The 20,515-nt window shown below is 39.0% G+C and overlaps 1 protein-coding gene across 2 annotated transcripts; it reads right to left on the reverse strand.

The window, feature by feature from the left end:
- Positions 1–2,786: 2,786 nt before the first annotated feature.
- On the reverse strand, positions 2,787–20,302 carry ICOS (inducible T cell costimulator). Of its 2 annotated transcripts, XM_036928092.2 has the most exons (5): positions 20,211–20,302; positions 8,225–8,560; positions 7,444–7,550; positions 6,343–6,427; positions 2,787–4,465 (listed from the first exon to the last, which is right to left on the reverse strand). In XM_036928092.2, the coding sequence occupies exons 1-5, from the start codon at positions 20,266–20,268 to the stop codon at positions 4,425–4,427; spliced, it is 627 nt and encodes a 208-aa protein (XP_036783987.1). In that variant the 5' UTR covers positions 20,269–20,302; the 3' UTR covers positions 2,787–4,424. The 2 variants fall into 2 exon arrangements, with proteins under 2 accessions (XP_036783987.1, XP_036783986.1); XM_036928091.2 differs by lacking the exon at positions 2,787–4,465 and having other exon boundaries at positions 5,489–6,427.
- Positions 20,303–20,515: the final 213 nt, after the last annotated feature.

The following is a 20,515-nucleotide window of genomic DNA, read 5'->3' on the forward strand; positions in this document are numbered from 1 at the left end:
ATTAGGGGTCATTTCTAGATTTGATAACAGACTGTCTCGCTGCCTTAGAAGGATTACATGGCTAGGAGGAGGAGAGCTCAGATTCATGCACTGAACTCATAAACACTAATCAACAAGATAGAAAGAAAAGGTGGCATAGAGTAAAAGGCAGCCAAGGGTAGCTTGTCCTCATGTAGGAAAAACTTGGTAAATTCACCATCTTCCTCACCTTCCTGGAAGGGGGAGATTAAATGTTGGGACTGATGTATGCACCATCTGGGAAAATTTCAAATTCCCTATTCCTCATTTTCATAGAACAAAGATTAACTAGCAACTCAGCTAAGCACAGCCTGTCTTCCTTGGCACTGAGAGGCATCTTAACCACCCAGTAGGAAAAAAATAAATAAAATGGAGTAGGTTGGAAGTGGGAAGAGGGGTTGCATCACAAAGAAGAAGTGGTCCCTTCTTGGGAAGAATGTGGATTTCACAGCAAGAAACATATGAAGTGGAGATATCTATTTATCAGAATTCAAGCTGGTATTCCTAAACAAGGAGGTCAGATCCTAGGAAGCCCGTGTCCCAGGGTAATGGAAACAGAAGGGAGATGGAATAAAAGGAGCAAGCCATATTTTTGGGGTGTGATGCAGTCAGAGTCTATGCCAAAAAAAGAGATAACTTAAAGGTTAAGTGAAGAGGGCAATGAAGGGATTGTTTCCAAAAATGAAGATACAGTCAAGTAACGAACAAGGTAGGATGAAGGAGCAGGACTAGCAACAGAGGAAAACCACTCAGCTAGGCCTGGACGGGCAAAGGCGGGCCTGGGCTGGAGCCCGGGGAGCAGAGGCAGATTCTGTGAGAAGTGAAAGAAACGCCAGTAGGGAAGCAAGGAAGTGAGACCGGGAAGGGCTGGCTGCCAATAAAGGGTATCAAACCAGAAAACTGTAGGCCATTGGAACTGAACACAATGGCAAACTCCGAGAGCCAGTGTATAACACAGGCCATACGGTTTGCCACCCCCGGCCACGGGAGCCACTGTGGCCCGGAGTTGGGGATGGAAGAGGGGCCCGGTCTGGGGTCTTGGAGCCCAAACAGGATGAGAAGGGCATCCATGGGGTGGGAGAGCCCAGCGTGAGGAGCCAGAGCCCACGCGGGCCCATTCCAGGCCTGGGCAGCTGGGACTGACCAGTCAGAACCCGAGCAGGAAGAGGAAGCTCCCATGTGGGGAGGCGGGTGCAGCCAGGACGGGAGACTGATTTCATGCTGGGGGAATTGGTCAAATAAGTAAACATAATAAGGATAACAGACAGAAATAAATCTAGAATGAACCTTGCAGTGTTGTTTTGGAATTAAAGGCATTAGTGTGAACTTGTGGACCTCAGCATATATAGATAGGCACAGAAATAAATATAGATGTAAAACATATGCATATATATGTATTTGTGTGTGTATAATCATATGTACACATTTTCATTTATAAGAATATAAGTACACAATTTGAACACATACATAGGTATATACACATACACATTTTTATCTATTTTTAAATATATGCATATATATATTTGTATACCCACACATACACATATACGTACACATATTTATATCTATATTGGTGTGTGTGTGTGTGTGTGTATCCCAGCTCTGTGCACTGAGGGGCCTGGGAGCAGGGAAATCCTAGTAGCAATGAACATTCACTAAGCCTCGATCTTGGCTTCCAGAAACTATCCCCGACTTGAAGAAACTAGGCCTACTTGGAGAAACAGCTGATTCCAGCTACTGAGGCAGGGAAACCACAAGCTGAGCCTGGAATGTCGTGTTCATCCAGAAAGCAAAGAAGTGCTGAAAGATGGCGGGGACGTGCTAGGACACCAGAGCCAGTCTGAATAGGCTCCTGCTGGCCCAAGGTGGGGCAATTTAAGCATCAAAATAAAATAATAGTAGTAACAAATGTTTACTCATTGAAAACAATAGGAAACCATACAGACTGTTCTGTGTTCTTTTTGCCAAGGATCAGTAACTTGATTTTAATTATGAAGAAACATCAGAGCAAAGGCCACGGAAGTCTAGGCTGAGGACTGTCCGGACTGAAGGACCAAAGAAGTAGCGACTGCGTGCAGAGGGAGATTCTGGGTGGAATCTTTTGCTACAAAATACGTTATGGGGACCTGGAAAAACTTTCATGTGGTCTGAGGATTAGATGGCAGCAATGTATCAATATTAATTTTCTAGTGTTGATGGTGTAATGTGATTATGGAGGACGTTGCTCTTCTTTATAGGAAACACATATTATTCAAAGGTGATAGGGCATTAAGGTCAGATATTAGTCCTTTTGCTGTCCTTCTAACTTTTTTTACAAGTTTGCAGTGGTTTCAATATTTTAAAAAGAAGAGAAAGAAAGAAAATGCACAGAGTGTCTGTCCCCAATCATGTGGCTGTCTCAAGGACAAAGTCCAGTTTGCAAGCACCAGCCAATGGGATCATTTCCCTCCCCCAAGAAAACACTGTGAGGTATTTTCGTGGCTGAACATCAGATGTTTATTCCTCATGTACTTCTTGCTACTGCTAAAATCGATTTCATGAGTTTTTATTTCACAGAAATTGTATCCTTCAAGAACTTGCTTTGAAATGTCCAGTGCCAAGAGGGGGCTTCGGGGCACGGCTTGGACACCAGGCCAGGGAGACCGCATGAAGGCTCTCTGCCCCACCCTGACCCCCAACCCAGGAAGCTGCAAACAACTCAGGAAAACTCCTTTGCAAAGCCAGCCAGGTTGTCTGAGTCAGCTGAAAATAAAGAACACTATACTTGATTCAAATTACAAATTCAGTACTGTACTGTACACGTCCGGCATTACACATCCTTAAAATAATGTAAGTATGCGTAATGAAACATCAGGTCTCACTTTTAAAGTAAACTTTAAGCAGGCAACTACAAATTTTAAAACTGCCATATAGCCCCATTTTACCAAAAGTTAAAAATGCTGTTACATACCCATGGGCTGCTTCAGAAGCCTTGGGTATGCAGATAAGAAGTGGAGAAAATATTCCAGCTAAAAATAATCACATGTTACATATATACTTAAAAATCTTCCCAATCAAATTGTATTTAAAGGAAAGCTATCTTGAAGGGCCAGAGTCAGTTTCCAGACTGAATGGCTGCTAGGAGAGGGAATCATGCTGGTTACTCCCTGACATCTGTGCTTCTTCACAGATCCTGGGCTCACAAAGGCAGGCAGACACCGTATGGTCCTGGGGCTGACTTCAGCCTCAGCAGATGGTTGTCCCTGAACTCAGGAGGATCTCTCAACACTTGGAATTCCACCCAGGTCTAGATGGCTGCTCCAGGCTGATGGGGGCCACAGACGGAATGGCTGTAGTTTGGCAGTGACCTCCAGGAACTGCAGCTTTCATACTGAATACACCAATGGCTCTACCCCCAGGACAATGCTTGACAGTGAAAGGTGGATTTGTTTGCTTGAAATTTTACTGTGATCTATGCAATAGCCTAGTTTGTAATTAATAGCTCCACAAAAACATAGATAATGGTCAAAAACAGGATCATAAAATAAAGTCGCTTCTGATTTTGGGCAATGTTTTCTACCACTGATGTTAACAAGTCAGCAGAGTAAACCATTTTAACTGTGTTTGGGAAAATAAAATGTCTTTCTGGAGCAAAAATATTCTTGTAGGGAGACTATAGGCAAATTGTATTCATTAGGCTGCAACTATATGTAGAATATATATTATAAATATATAATATTTCATTGAGCAGCAGAGGAAAAAAAATGTAGCCATAGCTCCCTACTCAGAGCATCTGTCAAGTAGTCTTGTAAAAGTACTTTAAAAAGGAAAGTTGAGGGCAAAAGGCATCTAAAAACTCTCGGTGGAATGATGGCCTGGGGTTCACAGCTTGGAGAAGACTACTGTGTACTAATGAATTAGTATAGTATACTTACATATCCACACCTCAGAAATAAAATAGCTACAGTTCTGAAGCATCTCCCTCTACAGTCTGACTGAAAAAGGAATGCCTGTGCCTACAGGAAGAAGAGGTAGTCTGTAGAGAAATGCAGACAGATTCTGGCCCTTGGCAGCCATTTGCTTTGCAGATTCAGTACCCTTGGCATCTTTTAAAATATTTGTAGATGTGCTTGTTTTCTGGCTGGTGCATCGCTAGAAGCAGATGTGAAGACAGGGATTCCATCCCAGTGAGGTCTATTTGTTGAGCACACATGAGTTGGGCTTTCTAGAAAGCTAATTGCAAGAGGGTGTTTGTTTTGAGAGAACTCAGCAGTCCTGAGACAGTCTGTTAAAATCCCAAGTGACTGATACAGTCACACTCGTCCAGACTGAACAAAACGACATTGGAAGATGTGTGTAGTCAAGTCAGTCAGACCAGGGAATAAGGGAAGCTCGCACTTCAAGTCAGGAGAACCGGCCGATGTGGTTCACGCTGGGGTGCCAGAGAATTCTGAGTTATGGGTCACATCTGAAACAAAATTTAGCATAAATTCTTTAAAAGTTTTCCATGTGCCAATACCCTTCAACAGGTTTTCCCCTTTCCTCTGCCTTTTATAAACACACATACACACACACTCACACATATACCCACACCCATCCAAACTCTTCTTTATGCTTCGTGATCCAGTACCAGTTCCATATTTTCCATGAAGTTTTACCCAGCCCATTCTCAACCCCTGTCACAGGCATTATCTGGACTCTATACTTTGCGATTGAGTGACTCCACGCTCCGTTATCACTTTCCCACTGACATTACATTACAGACGGAACTCTCTTACATTACGGACTCTCTTGAGGCTTCCCTCCCCTCCCCAACACATAATGCTCAGTGTGGTGCTATTCATGTAATAATCATACAATAAATATTTGACAAAAGTTCTTAGTCATGCCCTGCTTGGAACTGTGTGTGCAATACTTTCAGAATACAGAATGAAGACCATGCCTACCGTCAAGAAGCTTACACTCTAGCCATTTTCACAGCTATTATTTGCTTACATCTTTTGCAAAATGATATGCTAGGCTTGGTAGGTGGGGTCTGAAACTGCCCACCTCTGATGCCAGGCACAGCTGGAGTAGCCATTTCTTTAAGTGCTGACCATTCTAGCACAAGAGCCCCACCTTGCATTTCTCTGCTTTTCTGCCTCAGGGCTTTCTCTGATGACTTGTGAGCCCAAGCACAGGGCACAGTTTAGGGACAAAGGAGAGTAAATGCACCCTGCAGAGGCAACTGCAAGCCAGTGGAGATGGGAGCTGGTGGATAATCTCCCCCTCCCCATCCTTCAGAACCACAACCCTGGAGTTGTCTGCATACTTCGCAGGGTGCTGTGGCCTCTAGCTGAGGTCTTGGTAATGCCCCCTTCATGTGCTTTTCCTCCTGGCCTGTCCCACTCTCCCTGATCCCTCACCTCTCTTCCAGGGATCACTTTCCAGAGAGAAAGATTGAGAGAAAGGACTTTTTTTTCAATAGCAAAGAAATGAAACACAAGCTCTTTGCTAGTGTCAAAGCTATGCCATTAACTGTCTGGAGAAGCCGAGGAGTCATTGAACACGTTGGCATCAATTTCTCTCATCTGAAATATGAGGACTAAATGAGCATTTAGCTCCCTTTCCCTGCTTTAACTCCATGACAACAGATGCTATGCATGTCCCTTTTATACAAGCATTTCACTGAGTGGTGGCAAAAATGTGTCTGTCTCTTAATGCACCTCACACCACTGCAACCTCAAAGGCAAACGACTTAAAACTTTCCACAGGGTTGAGGCTTTCTGGATGCTCCTCTACCTAATGGCCCTCAAACGGACCACACTCATTCTGAACGGAAAGGTCAGAGTCCTGCCTAACTGGGGCCACCCACATACTCTCAACTTGCATGTTCTTTCATCAAAATTATAATACTGTCACCAATTTTTCCTTCTTCCCCTTGGTACCTCCAGCCCAGATGTTTCTTCCAAATCTCAGTCAAAAATCTCCATGTATCTGTGTATCCCCCAAGTGCCACACTCAGTAACTTGCATTTAATTTGCATGTTCATTGTCTGACTTGAACTTTTTAACAAGGAAAAGTTAGACTCCTCTCTATTTTTGAAATATCAGTGAAGAAATTACAATATAATAGTGGTTTGTGAATTTTTTGTTTGCTTTTAATAGTGGTTTACAAGTTTATTGTTTGTTTCCGATGTGCTGCAGAAAATGCCAAATTAGTTCAAGTGAAAGTCCAGATTTTCACAGAAAATACTAAAATTAGGCCTTCGACACATTTTCACCTTCCTTTAATATAAAAAATTAAAAACCCAGGCTTAATATGAAGAACACTCTTCTCTGCCCAACCTGCCAAATGGAGCCATACCTGCACGTCCAGGTTTTTTAGCTGTTTTCACTGCTGCCATGAACATGTACTCACTATTAGGGTCATGCGCACTGGGTCGGTACTTCTGAAAGAAAAAGTCAGAAGCTTGGTTTGCCATCAGTTTTTCCTCATCTGCATCCATCCATGGTCTTTTTTTTTTTACTGTTTTCTTTGTTGAAGGGGTATGGGAGGCTCCTGACGTCAGCTGAGCAGGAGAGCAATATGAAGGGGGGTTTCTGTAAAAAGCTTTCTGCTGAATTCCTTTTTTTTGTTTATGCTTTCATCATTCCTTCTCCTGTAGACTTAGATTGTGGGCCCTATCTTACACTTCTCATCCTTTCTCTCTCTTTTCAAACTCCCTTCTGGCATACATACAGGCTGTCTGTCTAGCCAGTGATCACGCTGTGGATATACTGAGGACCAGCATACCTGCATAATATGCAAAATGGTGTAAAGTCTTTGCTTGAGGACGTGTATTGTGGAAGACTAAAAAAAAATATTCCCCAACACAGAAAGATTTTTGTTGTTGTCATTATTGTTACTGTTGTTTTATCTTACTGCACAGCTGAGTCAGTGGTTTTCTTTAAAGCAAGGAGTCCTGATGACTTGACCATGTAGGGAAGGGAGCCGTTTCTTTCTCAGCTACTCCCAGCGCCTTACCAACTTTATCACTAATTGTTTTCCACTGACCTGCTGAGTGAAACTGGTAACATTTTAATTATTTCATCTTTGCTCTGACTCTGGAAATGTAGAATCATCTTTGCAGTGCATGTTTAATAATTTTTAAAAGTCAAAAGCATCTATTTTTATGTTTTAACCTTCCTCCTGACTTTCTGTCTTTCCTTGGCCCCGATTTCCCTATCTCTTTGAATAATAACATATCTCTCTGTAAGCCATTAAATCCTTTTGGAGTGAAGCCACTGTAAAATCAAACTTCTGTTCCAAGTTAGTTGTGTAACTACTAGGCATATCTTGAAGAAAATACATCATCCACCTGTTAACCAAATTTCTCTGGCAAGAGCAATATGTACCTTGATGAATGAATAACCCCTGATATATTCCTTAAGAAAGCAGATGTGAGAAGAGATAGGCATTGCTCACCTTTTTTGTAAGCCAACAAATAAATATGCACCCAAAAATGTAGAGCACAACCAAAACCGCACATCCTATGGGAAACCAGAACTTCAGTTGGCAACAAAGCTGGGATTCTGGGTTGGAAAAAAAGACATGTTAAGGGAAAAACTCGGAGAATCAGATCTCTCCTTTCAGTGATGAATCATTAATTCTTTTATCAAATCCAGAAGAGCTATTGAATCAAATGGAGCTTGTCTTCATTACACTTATGAAATCCAGTAAATAGCAGGTAGCATCGTATCAGTATTAGAGCAAGGATCCAAACACTAAAACCCAAGACACTATGCACATACATGTTTACATATGTGGTTAATAAGAAGGAGTTTTCTGCCTATACTTTTGCAAAAAAAGGGAAAAAATAATGGTATAAAACTATTTTCAATCATCTCACTGCATTCCACAAACCCAGCACAAAGCCAAAACCTTAAACTGTAGGTGAGTAGAGTTAATAACCATGAAAACCCATTAAAGCCATGGGCTTGGGTATTTGTCCTAATTTTCTTCCCCTACTTTTAATGGCATATGTGTTTTAAAGACAATGCAACCTACTTCTATTTCTAACCTACACTATCAAATGGCATATTACTAATACTAATCATTATTATTAACAAAACATTCCTTGCCTATGATTACCATCAACTGCACCAACATGAACTCTAATGCGAAAGAAACTCATTTGGTTTCATTAGTGAGAAAAGTTATAAAATGGCTATATACTCAAATCCAGAAGATGAAAACAATGTCTTACCATAAATATTCAAATATTCTTTACTAAGAATCTCTAGAAAAGGAGGAGGGTCAAAAATGGATAGTTTGCAGGTGTAATAGCTGGCATGTGAACTGTCCAAGTTGTACAGAAAAAAAGAGACACTGTTGTTGGATAACTCAGACTGACAGAATTTCGGATTCTTCACGGACACCGTGTTTCCACTTCCCTTTGTCTTAGAGAGATCACAGAGTATTTGCGTCCCCTTCAGTAACTGCATTTTAAATTGCCAGACAGTCTCAGGGTATTTGCATAAAATTTGTACACCTCCATTATGAAATGTAAACATCTCAGACTTGGCAGAATCCTTGATTTCTCCTGGATAAAAAGAAAACAAAGCAGAAGGACACTTTATGAAGATGTTGCCCTAGTAATTATGTTTGAACACAAACATGATCCCTTCATTTCAGAAAGTTACGACTATTGCCCCACAATGAAAGAATTTCACAACTGTTTGACCAAAGGTAAAATTGTGCCCTCAGAAACACCAAACCAGAAACTTGTTTATCATATGTTGATATATAATATGTAATATATTATTTAATAAATTGACATAGTATGAATCTAACAGAGATGGCTCCTGCCCTTTAGCAGCATTCATCCTGGAAACAGATGGTAAACAAATAAATATGTATTAATGCACCATATTGTGTGCAAGAATGGAGCACTTAGTATTCCAATCAAGGTGGTGGGCTTGGGTTCTAATTTTGATAGGAGAATCAGATAATACCACTTTGAAGAAGTGGCTTTTAAAATTGAAATCGCAGGAGGATGAGCATTTAGTCAAACGAGTGATTTGGGGAATAATGTAGTTTGGGAAAAAAACTTCAAAAAGTATAAAATAGCTTAAACTAAAAATGAATGATTATATATAAATATATATTTACATGAGACCCTCCTGCTAGAAAGTCAAAGAATAGATGAACCATTTTCAAATGACAGAAATGTTTCTTCTCTGAACCTCATCCACTGAGGATGGAAGCAAGGTCTGATGATAAGAGTAAAACTCCAGATTTTTGTTTACTCTTTTGTTTCTTAAAATGAATTTTAAGCTTATAGGAAGACAAGGTTGTTTTTGTGAGCTATGTGGGGAGCACAGCAGGAAGAACTGAGAGGGCTTGGGCCTGGCTGCAGATTCTGAGTTAATAGGTTAGAAGTTCAAACTGCTCTTTGCCTTTCTTTTTTCCTTTTCTTTTTTTAATATGAGTAAGTTCCATGCTGAAATTGAGAAAAATTATTAGCATGACAATATTTTACTTAATTCTGATATTTCCATCTTTACTCTTGAGAAAAGTATGTAAGAATGGTAAGAATTTTTAAGGAAATAAATTATCTAAACCTCCAGTGCAACAGAAACACTCTTTGTGTATTTTTGCTCTTTATCTTGCAGATACATATCTGTTTTATACAGCAAACATATTACTTTGTGTCCTGCTGTTATCATTTAATGTTTTATCATAAACTTTCCATTTTTTACAGCCATCATAATTACCCCTTTTAATGACTAATAGACCATAACATTAATCTATCATAATTTATTAAAACTTCCACCTAATGTTGGATATCAGGATTGTTTTCAGCATTTTGCTTTTATGTAAATACTATGACATGTGGTCAAACTGTTTAAACATTATTATAGCACTATGTATTGCCATATTGCTTTCCGAAAAAACTACTCCAATTTATAATGGGATTAGCGTTATACAGGATTCATTTGCCACAACTCTGCTTGTATTAGTTGCCTTAATGTTATTTAAGATTACCAAGGTTATTTGTTTTTCTCTTTATCCACAGGCTTTAATTTATCTCTCATTGTACTAGAGAATAGATTTTCAACCTGGGGATTTGACTGTGAAAATATCTACACACATTTCAGTTGTCCATTATGATGGTCCAGATTATTCAAACAAACTCCCACACAGAAACAACCAAAAATGCTGAACAAAATGTCCAAAAATAATATTGAAAGGAGTAAAGAGCTGGCACAAAGAGGAGAAATTGCGAGGTTTAATTTGAAGACCCAGAACCCAGAGAGATAAGCAGAACTTAGAAACTGTTCTTACTCTGAGTATTAATGTGCCCCCAGATTCAAACTTTGGTTTTCACGACTCAAGTCCCAGAGTCTTCAAAGTGAGAAATCTAGTAGAAAACCCTCTCCTCAGTAAGCTGGGCTCCCAAAGGATTTTATTCCTTGGAGTACAGGTGAATCAGATGTAAACCAGCCCTCATGAAGATTATAGCCCACTTTCAACTTGCTTTAATGGTCCAGAAAACCTCAATCCTGGAATTTTGTTTAAGGTGATTTTGGATTATTAGTACCCTGAGATTTCTGAAGGTAAAAATGCAAACTATTCCAGGAAGAAAAGACTTAACATCCTAGGCTTCAAATCCTATCTACAAATATTTAAATATGATGACAAGCACACCATGAAACATAATCAGACATGTAAGGAAACAAGATAACAATAAACAGGCTACAGAAACAATCCCATAAACAATTACATTATTAGAATTATCAGATCCACATAATAAAACAACTGAGCTTACTAGGTTTAAAGAAATAAAAGACAAACTGGTAATAATATCTGCAGAACATAGGAAACTAAAAAGAAAAATGAATTTGAAAAACAACCAGTTAGAACTGGCGAAAACCACACTGAAGTTAAATACTCATTGGATAGTTTAAAAGCATTGGATAGTAAAAAGAGGGTTGATGAACTGGGAAATTAAGTTAGAAAAATCACTCAAAATGCAGTCTTAATTCATAGATTTCAGAATCCCAATAAAATACAAGCAAATTTTTAAAAAATATGCACAACTAGATGTATCATAATAAAAATTCTAAAAGCAACCAGGAAAAGATCACTCTCAGTCTAACAGTAGCTTCTTGAAGGTAATGTTTCAACATTGACAACAAAAGCCAAGATACAGTGGAATTATAATTATATCTTCAATGTGCTGAAAGAAACTACCTGTCAACCTAGAACATACTGTCTAGGAGGAGAGTAAAGATATATGTAATATGTAACTTGAAACTCTGACAAGTGAAATGTGCATGTTGTGATTTCTTCAATGATGACTAAAAGGCTAGAAACAGAATATAAACAAATATCACAAAATTCAGTCTATTGGTTCTGGTGTAAAGGGGAAGAAGAGTTGAAATCAGGAAGGAAAACAGAAATGGAAAGCCTTCTGTTATGCTGACAATATTTTATTTCTTGGCCTGTGGTGACCATAGGAATAAGGTAGCATGCTTTATAATTATTCATGAAATTGTACATCTGTGTTTGTTCACTTTTCTGTATAAATGTTTTGTTCTAGAATAAATTTTTTTTAAGTTTACAAAAGGAAAATAGTTCTTGTTTCATTTTTAAAATAGAGGGAACAATGTAAGCAAAAAGCAAAGGGGAAAGAACCAATAGCATGAGAATAGGTGCTGTGCACAGTAGGGGACTTATTTGAGTGTAAGTTATGTTGCACTACTATGGTTTTGAGTCTCATGTCTCTACCGTCTGCTGCAGAAGATAAAATCAGTGGGCTGATTCTGTTTCTTTAGAGACGTTCAGAGCAAATTTTCCCAAGGACTTCAGAATGGCAGCAAGTAAACCACAAAGAGATCTTGGAGTGAAAGTGTCTGCAGCCACCATGTGCTCACCAGGTGCAGCCACCATGTGCACAATGCAGATATCTTCTCTTTCTGGAGATTATTTTCTCAGCCACTTTTCCCCCTTTGTGCCCGCTGTGACCTATAACCCAACACACGATGAAATGTAATAGCTGGCAGTGCAAGGTGGTAGCGATACAATACTAATGGTTTCCAAAGAAACCAGAGGAAAATTCTGGCTCTGCCACTAGCAAGCCTCTGTGACTAAGGTACCCCTCTTAAATTCAGTCTCTCCATCTGGGAAATAAGAAAGGGAGACCAAAACATCTTAAAGTTCTTTTTAACACTTAATTCTCTGTAGATCCAAGACCAGAACATATCCAGAGGAGACTACAAACAACCAAGAGAACTATTAATTTGCAGTTAGGGCCTCCAAAGGAGAAACCATGTTCCTTTAAGCCTCTCTCTGTCCCTTCATCTTACTCCTCTTAGGCTATTCCAGGGAGTTAAGAGAAATGAAAAATGAATGAGACTATCTTCCTTGACCACAGAAGTATTTAGTTCAGTCTAGGAAGACCAAGTTATTTCTGAGTGACAGTGCCAAGGGTGTGTGATATTGATGTCAGAGGACTAGCTAGTAACTCCATAGTTACTGCTACTACTGGGCACTCTTAATTATTCATTTGATCATTTTTAACCTAAAAACTACCTAGGTCACCTTTCTATTATTAAATGTGGTAATAAGAAGCCTGACTTAAGTTTCCACACATCCAATACTTGAGTTTTCCATCTGGGAAACCATTTGGCAACTCTAAGAGAATCTCTGAAGAAAAGATCATTCACCTGAGAATGGTGCTATGGCTCAGAAGAATTCATTTACAAGTTGATTCTTTTAATATCTAAACTATTTCATTTCTTCAGTATGAGATAACTCTTGCTAGAACCTCTCCTGTCAGGCTTCTTGATAAGCGGTTGTATTATCCGTGCTTGGAAATTTTTTGCCAAAAAACATTTAGAAAACCCATACAACGTAGACAGTAAGAGACGAATCAGCTATCTTTATTCTCAACTCAGACTTCTAACCACAAACCTCCACAGAGATCTCACAGTTATAAATGATAAGATCTCCTGAGTTTGCAATTATTGATAGTGCTTATTAAACACATTTTCTGTGATCAATGATAAACTTTAGCTTAGCACAACACGTGAATGTGACGTAAGAGGTGAAGTTCTAAAAATTGAAATGTTTTTAGATTCTGTTACGTCTGATCTTTTACTTAAAAAATCCTGGCCTTTTAAAGAATATGCTTTGTACTATTTTTTTTCACCTTTCATAAAAACATTGTCATTTCTTATGAGTCTAGTAAGCTAAAACTTTTAGAATCTTGATTAGCAGATTTTTATATATGCATCATTTCTAAACTTCCGTTACTATTCAAAGGCATCCATAATCTAAAGGAGTGACTGAAGTCACTAAAGAGGGTAGGCAAAATAAGCCCAATCCTATCTACATTCTTAACATTTGTAGAAAAGACATAAAATGTGAAGAAAAATGAGAAGAAAATCAAAAGCCAAAAGAGTACATACATACACACACACACTAAGTATGTGAATTGTTTTTACTCTCCAAGGAACTCTGTGGGGTATAAAACACCTATGGTCCCCTAAAGTGTATATAGTAAGAAAAAATAAAAGATTGATTTTCTTCTCATAAAAACTGGTTTTCTTTGCAAAAATGGAAAAATCTCAGAGGTACTATAAAATTCTGCAGCAATATTCACGAAGTAATTAATTTGCAAACAAGTTACCTGTTAGCTATTTCATTGCCATTGATTTGAAATTGTCCTAGCAGGAAATCACATGTGATTAAATGAACCCAACTCTTCCACAGAAAAGAAAGGGAGAAAGAATTCTACCAACACACAAGAATATCCGCTTTACTTCCCTTCCTTCAGCTGCTGTGCAGAGAGCCCTTTGGGTACACAGACAAGGCATTTACTGGGTGAACTTGTTTATACTTGAGGCTGCAGCTCTCATCTCTCCTCCAGTAAGCCACCTTCATCTCCAGCCTCCCCTTGTTTCCAGTTTCCTTCCAACATCTCTGCTGGTTACCTCCTAACACATCATGAGAAACATTTCCAAACTGAACTCAGTGTTCACTCACCAAACCCAAACCTTGTCCTTTAAGGAAGTCACTAGTCTGACCCTCAGGTTCTCCATCTTCCTCATTTCTCCTTCTTTCTGACTCTTCTGATCCCACTGGTCACCACATCCTGTTGACTCTAGCTCAAGGTGTCTCTCAAATTATATTGCTTTTCTCCATTCCTGTTGCCAATCCAGGATCTTTTCATGTCCTCCCTCATCTGTGGGAGCTTCTTCTTGACTGCTGCTCCCTACATCCATCTCTCCATTCTCCACGCTGCTCCCCAAATTATGTTTCTAAAAAACATTTCAATCCCCAGCTTACCATTCTTAATTAGATTGTTGCTTATAAGGTAAAAACCATTTTTCTTGGCATGACACAAAATCCTTTCATCATCTCATGGACCATATATGTTCAAGCCATAGTAAACTTTTTGGCCATTCTTTTCACATTGTTGCTTCTTTTCCCATAAACTAGACTCACCCATTACCCTTCTACCTCCCTAGAAATCCTCATTCATTCTTTAAGAACCATCTTAAATTAGTCCCCAACAACCCCCTAGGCAAAGTCTCCAACTCTATGCTCTCAATAATACTTTGTTTACACCAGTATATTTATAATACATATCAATTTGACGCTATATTTGTCTATTGTCTTCATTTACCCAAGAGCTTCACAAGGATAATGAGACTGCTTCATCACCGAACTAATCCCAGGACCTGAAACATATTAGAAGCTCAGTAATAGTAAATAAATGACTGTGTAGCAGAATATGGAGACTGAGCATTGTTGAATGTCTGCAGTGGGCTGAGGAGAGGAGCAAGGAAATCAGAGCAAAAGGTTCTATTTACGTGTATTGGTGAACATTTATTTCTCTCTCCAAAGGCAAAGACCAAACTGAATGATGCTCAGTCAATTTTCTGAAGCCCAATAGATCTGGAAGTTATATGAATATCTAGGCTTTCAAAAGGTTCCAAATAATAATGATAATAACAACAAGCATTGAGTGCTTCTCATATGTTGAATATTGTGCTAAATGCATTATGTGCCATATATCATTTGATATTTAAGAGAACCTTCTAAGTCAGCTTTTCTATTTCTATCTCTATTTTACAGATGAGGAAACTGAGGCTCAAATAACTGGTCTAAGTTTATACAGCCAATATGTAGAGGGGCCATAATTTGAACCTAGATAATCTGAGACCAGAGTCTACATTCTTAAGGAGTCTCTTAGTCCCATCATTTAGTCCAACTTCCTAATTGCTGAAAAAGGAACAAAAAAGAAGCTTTTAACATTCAACTAGATTTGGAAGTTATTTTCAGATATTTACTTTCCTTCAAGATGTACCTGGTACATAATTGTCTGAAATACTTAAAGTACCTGGTACATAATTGTCTCAAATACATTGGTGCCACATATGTATTCTGTGGTTGAAAAGGTTATCATACACCAAAAAATATATAACATAATTCCTTCGATATGAAATTGCTTTGTGCTTAACACATTCATTTCCCTAGACAGCCTCATTCACCTACCATTGTGTGTTGAGCTACCCTGTATATTTGAACCTGTAACAAAGGCTGAGTCCTTGCTCTGATGGGGTCTGAGTTCCTAAGGATTACTCTGTGACCGACCTGCCTGTAGACATGGAAGAATATAGATTTACATAGACAAGAAACTTTCATCATAATTATATAAGTACTAACAGGATCTACTGTGAAATTTTTGCTTTAGACTAGTTAGTACAAAATCAGCAGGACTTCATGAGTGCAGTAGAGGTTAGGTTTGTTGCTATTTTTGATGAATGGATTTTTTGGTACTGAGCCTGAGGAGTATATAAATGTTGGCTGTGAAAAGTCTGGTTTCTCAAATGCAAAGCAGTTACATGTAAGTGATCTTTAACTGCTTGTTGAAAGTGCCATGTTTGTGTCAATGTGGCTCAGGTAAACAAGATTCTACCAGAAGTATAGGTCGACTGAATCAAAAGTCCTGAGTCAATCAAGGCCATGGATCTTACAGTGAGCAAAGCTAAAATGATAATGTAAGCCCTCTACACATCTTTATTCTGTTTCTAACCAAGAAATGGGAATATACTGCTAGTAATTAAAAAACTACAATATTCCATTTCATCTAAGGGAGTTGTTAACAGCAACGGCAAATTATAAAATCCATTTTGTCCACTGATGATGAAAAAATAAGGGAATCAAGATCTTACATGAGAATAATAGGCACTTCTAGAAACCAGGGGAAAAGACAAAGAGATCTAGTTAAACAACAACTGGGACAAAAATATCCCTGAAATTAATAGAACAAAACAAAACACTGAAGTCTGCAGACTGAAAATGCTCACCCAGTCCCAAGTCATGTTAACAGAAACACAAAGCTAGGCATATCCAGGTAGAATTCCTGAATTCCAATATTGAAATGAATAGCTTACAATATTCTAGAGGAAAATTTTTTTTAAGTTTCTTACAAAGGAATAAAAATCAGACTAGCAAGGAACTACTAGTCCGCAACCATGGAAGCCAGCAGACAGTGCACGAATATCCACAGACTGTTAAATGAAAAGACTGCAGTTGAGGGATCCTCTTCCCAGTAAAGGTATTAGTGACCCAGCAAAGTAAAAGAAAAACATCCCTGCCCGCGCTGGAATTCAGAGAGCTCAGAGTACCTGAAGCAAATAATGCAAGTCTTCTAATCACTGGATCAGAACAGAGATCACAATACAGGAGCAGAGGGCAAGGAGGATGCTATCGCTGAAAACAGGGGAACTAAGTGCAAAGAAGGGATTCTTGAAACAGGAGAGAAATACTGTAACAGGAAACAAAGCAATGATCTGAAACTACAAATTTTCAATTATTTCAACAAAGCCCAGACATGGGGCTGGTGCACTAACAGAGAAGTATAAGCATGGGAAGGGAAGAACAGCCTGAAGCTTCCATGTCGCTGGGGAGCTGGGACGTACGCACATCAGGCAAGGCCATTGCCCTTATTTATTTCAATCCCATCATAAATAAATAGTTATTCAGTTACGATGCTCTGAACATGGTATGACTTGGCTAATTAAATGTAGTCAACTTTCCAAATTACAGAGGCAAAGAGAGGAGTTAAAAGAAACTTCATCAAAACAACAAAAAGAAAACAGAAAAAGAGGATACAAAAACAAAGAAAATAAATAAAAATAAATGTAATGTTGAAGAAATAAAAGCAAGCATGGACTTATGCTGAGTGGGAATGGCCTGAATTCATCTACCAAAAGAAAAGACTGACAATTTGGACTTTTAAAAATCCAGCAATGAATACTAGAAGGGGGTGCCAGGAGGGGCTCAAAGGTCGGCTCAGCTCAGCAGGTCTCTCTGAGCTCTGGAGAGGAGCTGGTCTAGAGACACCAAGGAGCTGTTTTTCCTGAGGTGGTGGAATTCAGGAATCACCACCTCAATGCCTTGGTGACAAAAGCAAAGCTGGAAACATGAGCCTGAGGGTCATCCTTCCAGCTTCTTCCCAGAACACAGCACGAGACGTGCACATTTATCAAGCACCACCTGACATCAGCCATTCCCACTCAGGTGCGGTCCCTGCGCTGCTCTCAGAGTGGGCTTTGCAAAAGCAGGAGTCAGCAGGTCACCCACAGGGTTTCCATTGCCCATAAGGTCTAGAAAGAGGGTCTTCTAGATGCAGGTAGAGGTGCACATTTTTCTGAGGTCCTTCTACAGGGAGGAGCCTCCTATTATTCCAGAATCATTAAAAGAAGACTTTCTTAAATTTTACATTGAGATCAACAGAAGGTAGAAATCACCAAGATTTCCAGCTTCTTAATTCATCAACCAAACAACAAAACTGATGAGAATTTCTCTCCTTTAATAAAGATTTATGTTTTATCTCAACATGGTGTGGAAAAAACGTGGATGTTGGAGTCAGACACATTTGAGTTCTAATATTGGTTTGCCACTAATTACTATGTAACACATCCCTTAGCCTTTCCCAGGTCTGAGACTCTTCAAACATCAACTGAAGGTCAGAAACACCTACTTCTTCTTGGGATGAAAAAGCCTACTTAGTTGAAAGGATTAAAAAGATGCCAAAAGAAAAGACCTTCGTGTAGTTCAGTTTGGCTCTTAACTCTGACTTCAGAGCTTTTAAAAATGGTAGTTGCTAGATAAATGCAATGTGATGATACTTGAAATATGAAGATTGTTAGCAGTTTACTATCTTCATGTAGCCATTCATGCCTCAGTTTTGCCACCCGTCAAACAGAAAAATGGCTTGTCATGTGGCATGGCTTTCTGTGTGATGAGAGTGAACATTGGTTTTATTCCATTAGAATCTAAGATGAATCTCATTCTAGAAGTACAATTTATTCATTAACTTAGACTCAACTTGAAATAATTCTTCCTAGGATGGGTCTATCCTTCCACAGAAATAACACCATTGCTAATTCAAATCACGATCAGCAACCATAATACCCAAATGGGTTTGGCATATCAAAATGCCTTTTTGTAGTACTAACAAATACTTAATGACTTGGGCAATGTTCATAGAAGAAAATTCAAAATCCTTCACATGGCCCATATAGTCTGAATGGTCTGGCCTCTGCTTTCCTTTCCAGCCCTGTCTCGCACCACTGCAAACCCCTTCCCACTCTGTGGTCAGGCACATCCTCCTTCATCCAGTACCCTAAACTTACTGCATTCCCTCCTGCCACTGGCCCTTTGCACTTCCTCTTCTCAGGGTATGAAATGTTCTTCCCCACCTTTCCCCATTTACTCCTACTTGTCCTTCAAATCAATTTCAGCTCATGCCACTTCACAGGAAAAACTTCAATGAGCCCCACTCTCCAGCCCCACCTCCATACCCAGCTAGTCTAGACAAGCTTCTGTGATACATTTTCTCTGAAAGAACTGAGTTATTTCTGTAATTATCATTCATTCATGGAATTACTTGATTTATGCCTCTCAACCATTCAGTTAGTTTTCTGAGAACAGGAACTGGCCTGGTTTTGCTCATTACTATACCTAGAGCAGCTAGCACAGTGCCTCCTGCCTGGCAAGTGCTCGGTGCTGCATGAATGAATGAATGACTGAATGCATGAATGAATATCAATTCCTAAGCTGTTCATTTGCTGTTAATGCTGCTAAAGGATTTCATTAGTCCTAGAAAAGGCATAGTTAAACAAGTAAGTAGCCCAAACTGCCCTTGGCACTTATGAGTAGACTCTAACTCCTCACTCCTCTTTATTTAAGAGCATTTGAACCACCTGGAGCCATCACAAGGTGAAACATTGGACCACTCTTCTTTTGTGGTTTTTAATTTTAATTTTTGGAAAAAAAAAGTAACATGTATTTCTTTGTACCACTACAAAATGTATTTCTAGATAATATTATACTTACCGAAAGTTCCGCCTTCACTGTTTGTGCTAATAGAAATGCCCAATGTAATAATTTCCCTGTACTTTTCCCAGCCTCAAGAATATGGCTTAGAGTTGAAGATAAAACAAAAATAATAGAAAAGTGTACTGAGTAAGAAGCAGCAGAAACACATATATTAATTTAGTGGTTGGTGGCATTATTTAAGTTGTTCAAGTAGAGTTTGATATATACCATTTCAGAGAAAGAACCCAGGACTTCAGAATAATTTTTCTTTTAATGTCTACAGGGACTGCCGAGTATTTTTATATCATCCACTACTCCTTGGTCTTTCAGAGGGACCCTGACACTTAGTATTGAAAAAACTGCAGCAGCCAGGGCATTTCTGACAGCAGACCACCCAGATAAGATTAGAATCAAAATTCTTCTTTTCAAAACTCTTGCATTTTATATTCTCCTTCAGAAAGAATTCTTAGCCCAAATGCCAGGACTGTTAAATTTTCATTCTGTTGACACAAGTCATTTTGCCTTTCATCTTTCTCTGAGAACAGTAAGTCAATCTTCTACTTTATCCACTAACAGGTGACTCCAAGCAGGTAATTTAAAATTGTAATGATCTGATGAGACATTTTTCGTCATCTTAAAACACAGTATCAAAGGAAGCAGTACAATTCAAGGCCATCAACAGTGACATGGGTGACAAATGCCCTTAGCCATGTGTGTGAGTTCTTCTGCAATTGTTCCTAGTTTTGGAGGAAAAAAAGACCTCTCTATTTGGTGCTAAACCTTTCTATTTTTGAGCTTTCTTAATGCTCACTTGAATTACAACTTAAGAAATATTCAGTAAGGCCACTTACCTGTTAGAACTTCAACCTGGAAGCAGAAGAGAAAGACGCACCAGAGGTCTGACTTCATGTTTGCCAGAAACAGATAGAATCCTCCCCCTTCAGTGTTCAGAGCTGACAATGGATTCATGTTCTCAGTTGTTTCCTATTTACTGCAACGGAAGCGGTTTTGTGGAAAGGAAGTTGATGTTGTATCACACTTACCATCAAGGCAAGGGGATGTCTCTTAATTGATGTCAATGGCTAGATGGGAGGCATTATTGCTTATGGGGGTTAAACTTAATCCATGGATTGTTGATGATTTTGAAGACAAGAAA

The sequence above is a fragment of the Manis pentadactyla genome, chromosome 6 (genome assembly GCF_030020395.1).
Source record: "Manis pentadactyla isolate mManPen7 chromosome 6, mManPen7.hap1, whole genome shotgun sequence".
Classification (NCBI taxonomy): domain Eukaryota; kingdom Metazoa; phylum Chordata; class Mammalia; order Pholidota; family Manidae; genus Manis; species Manis pentadactyla.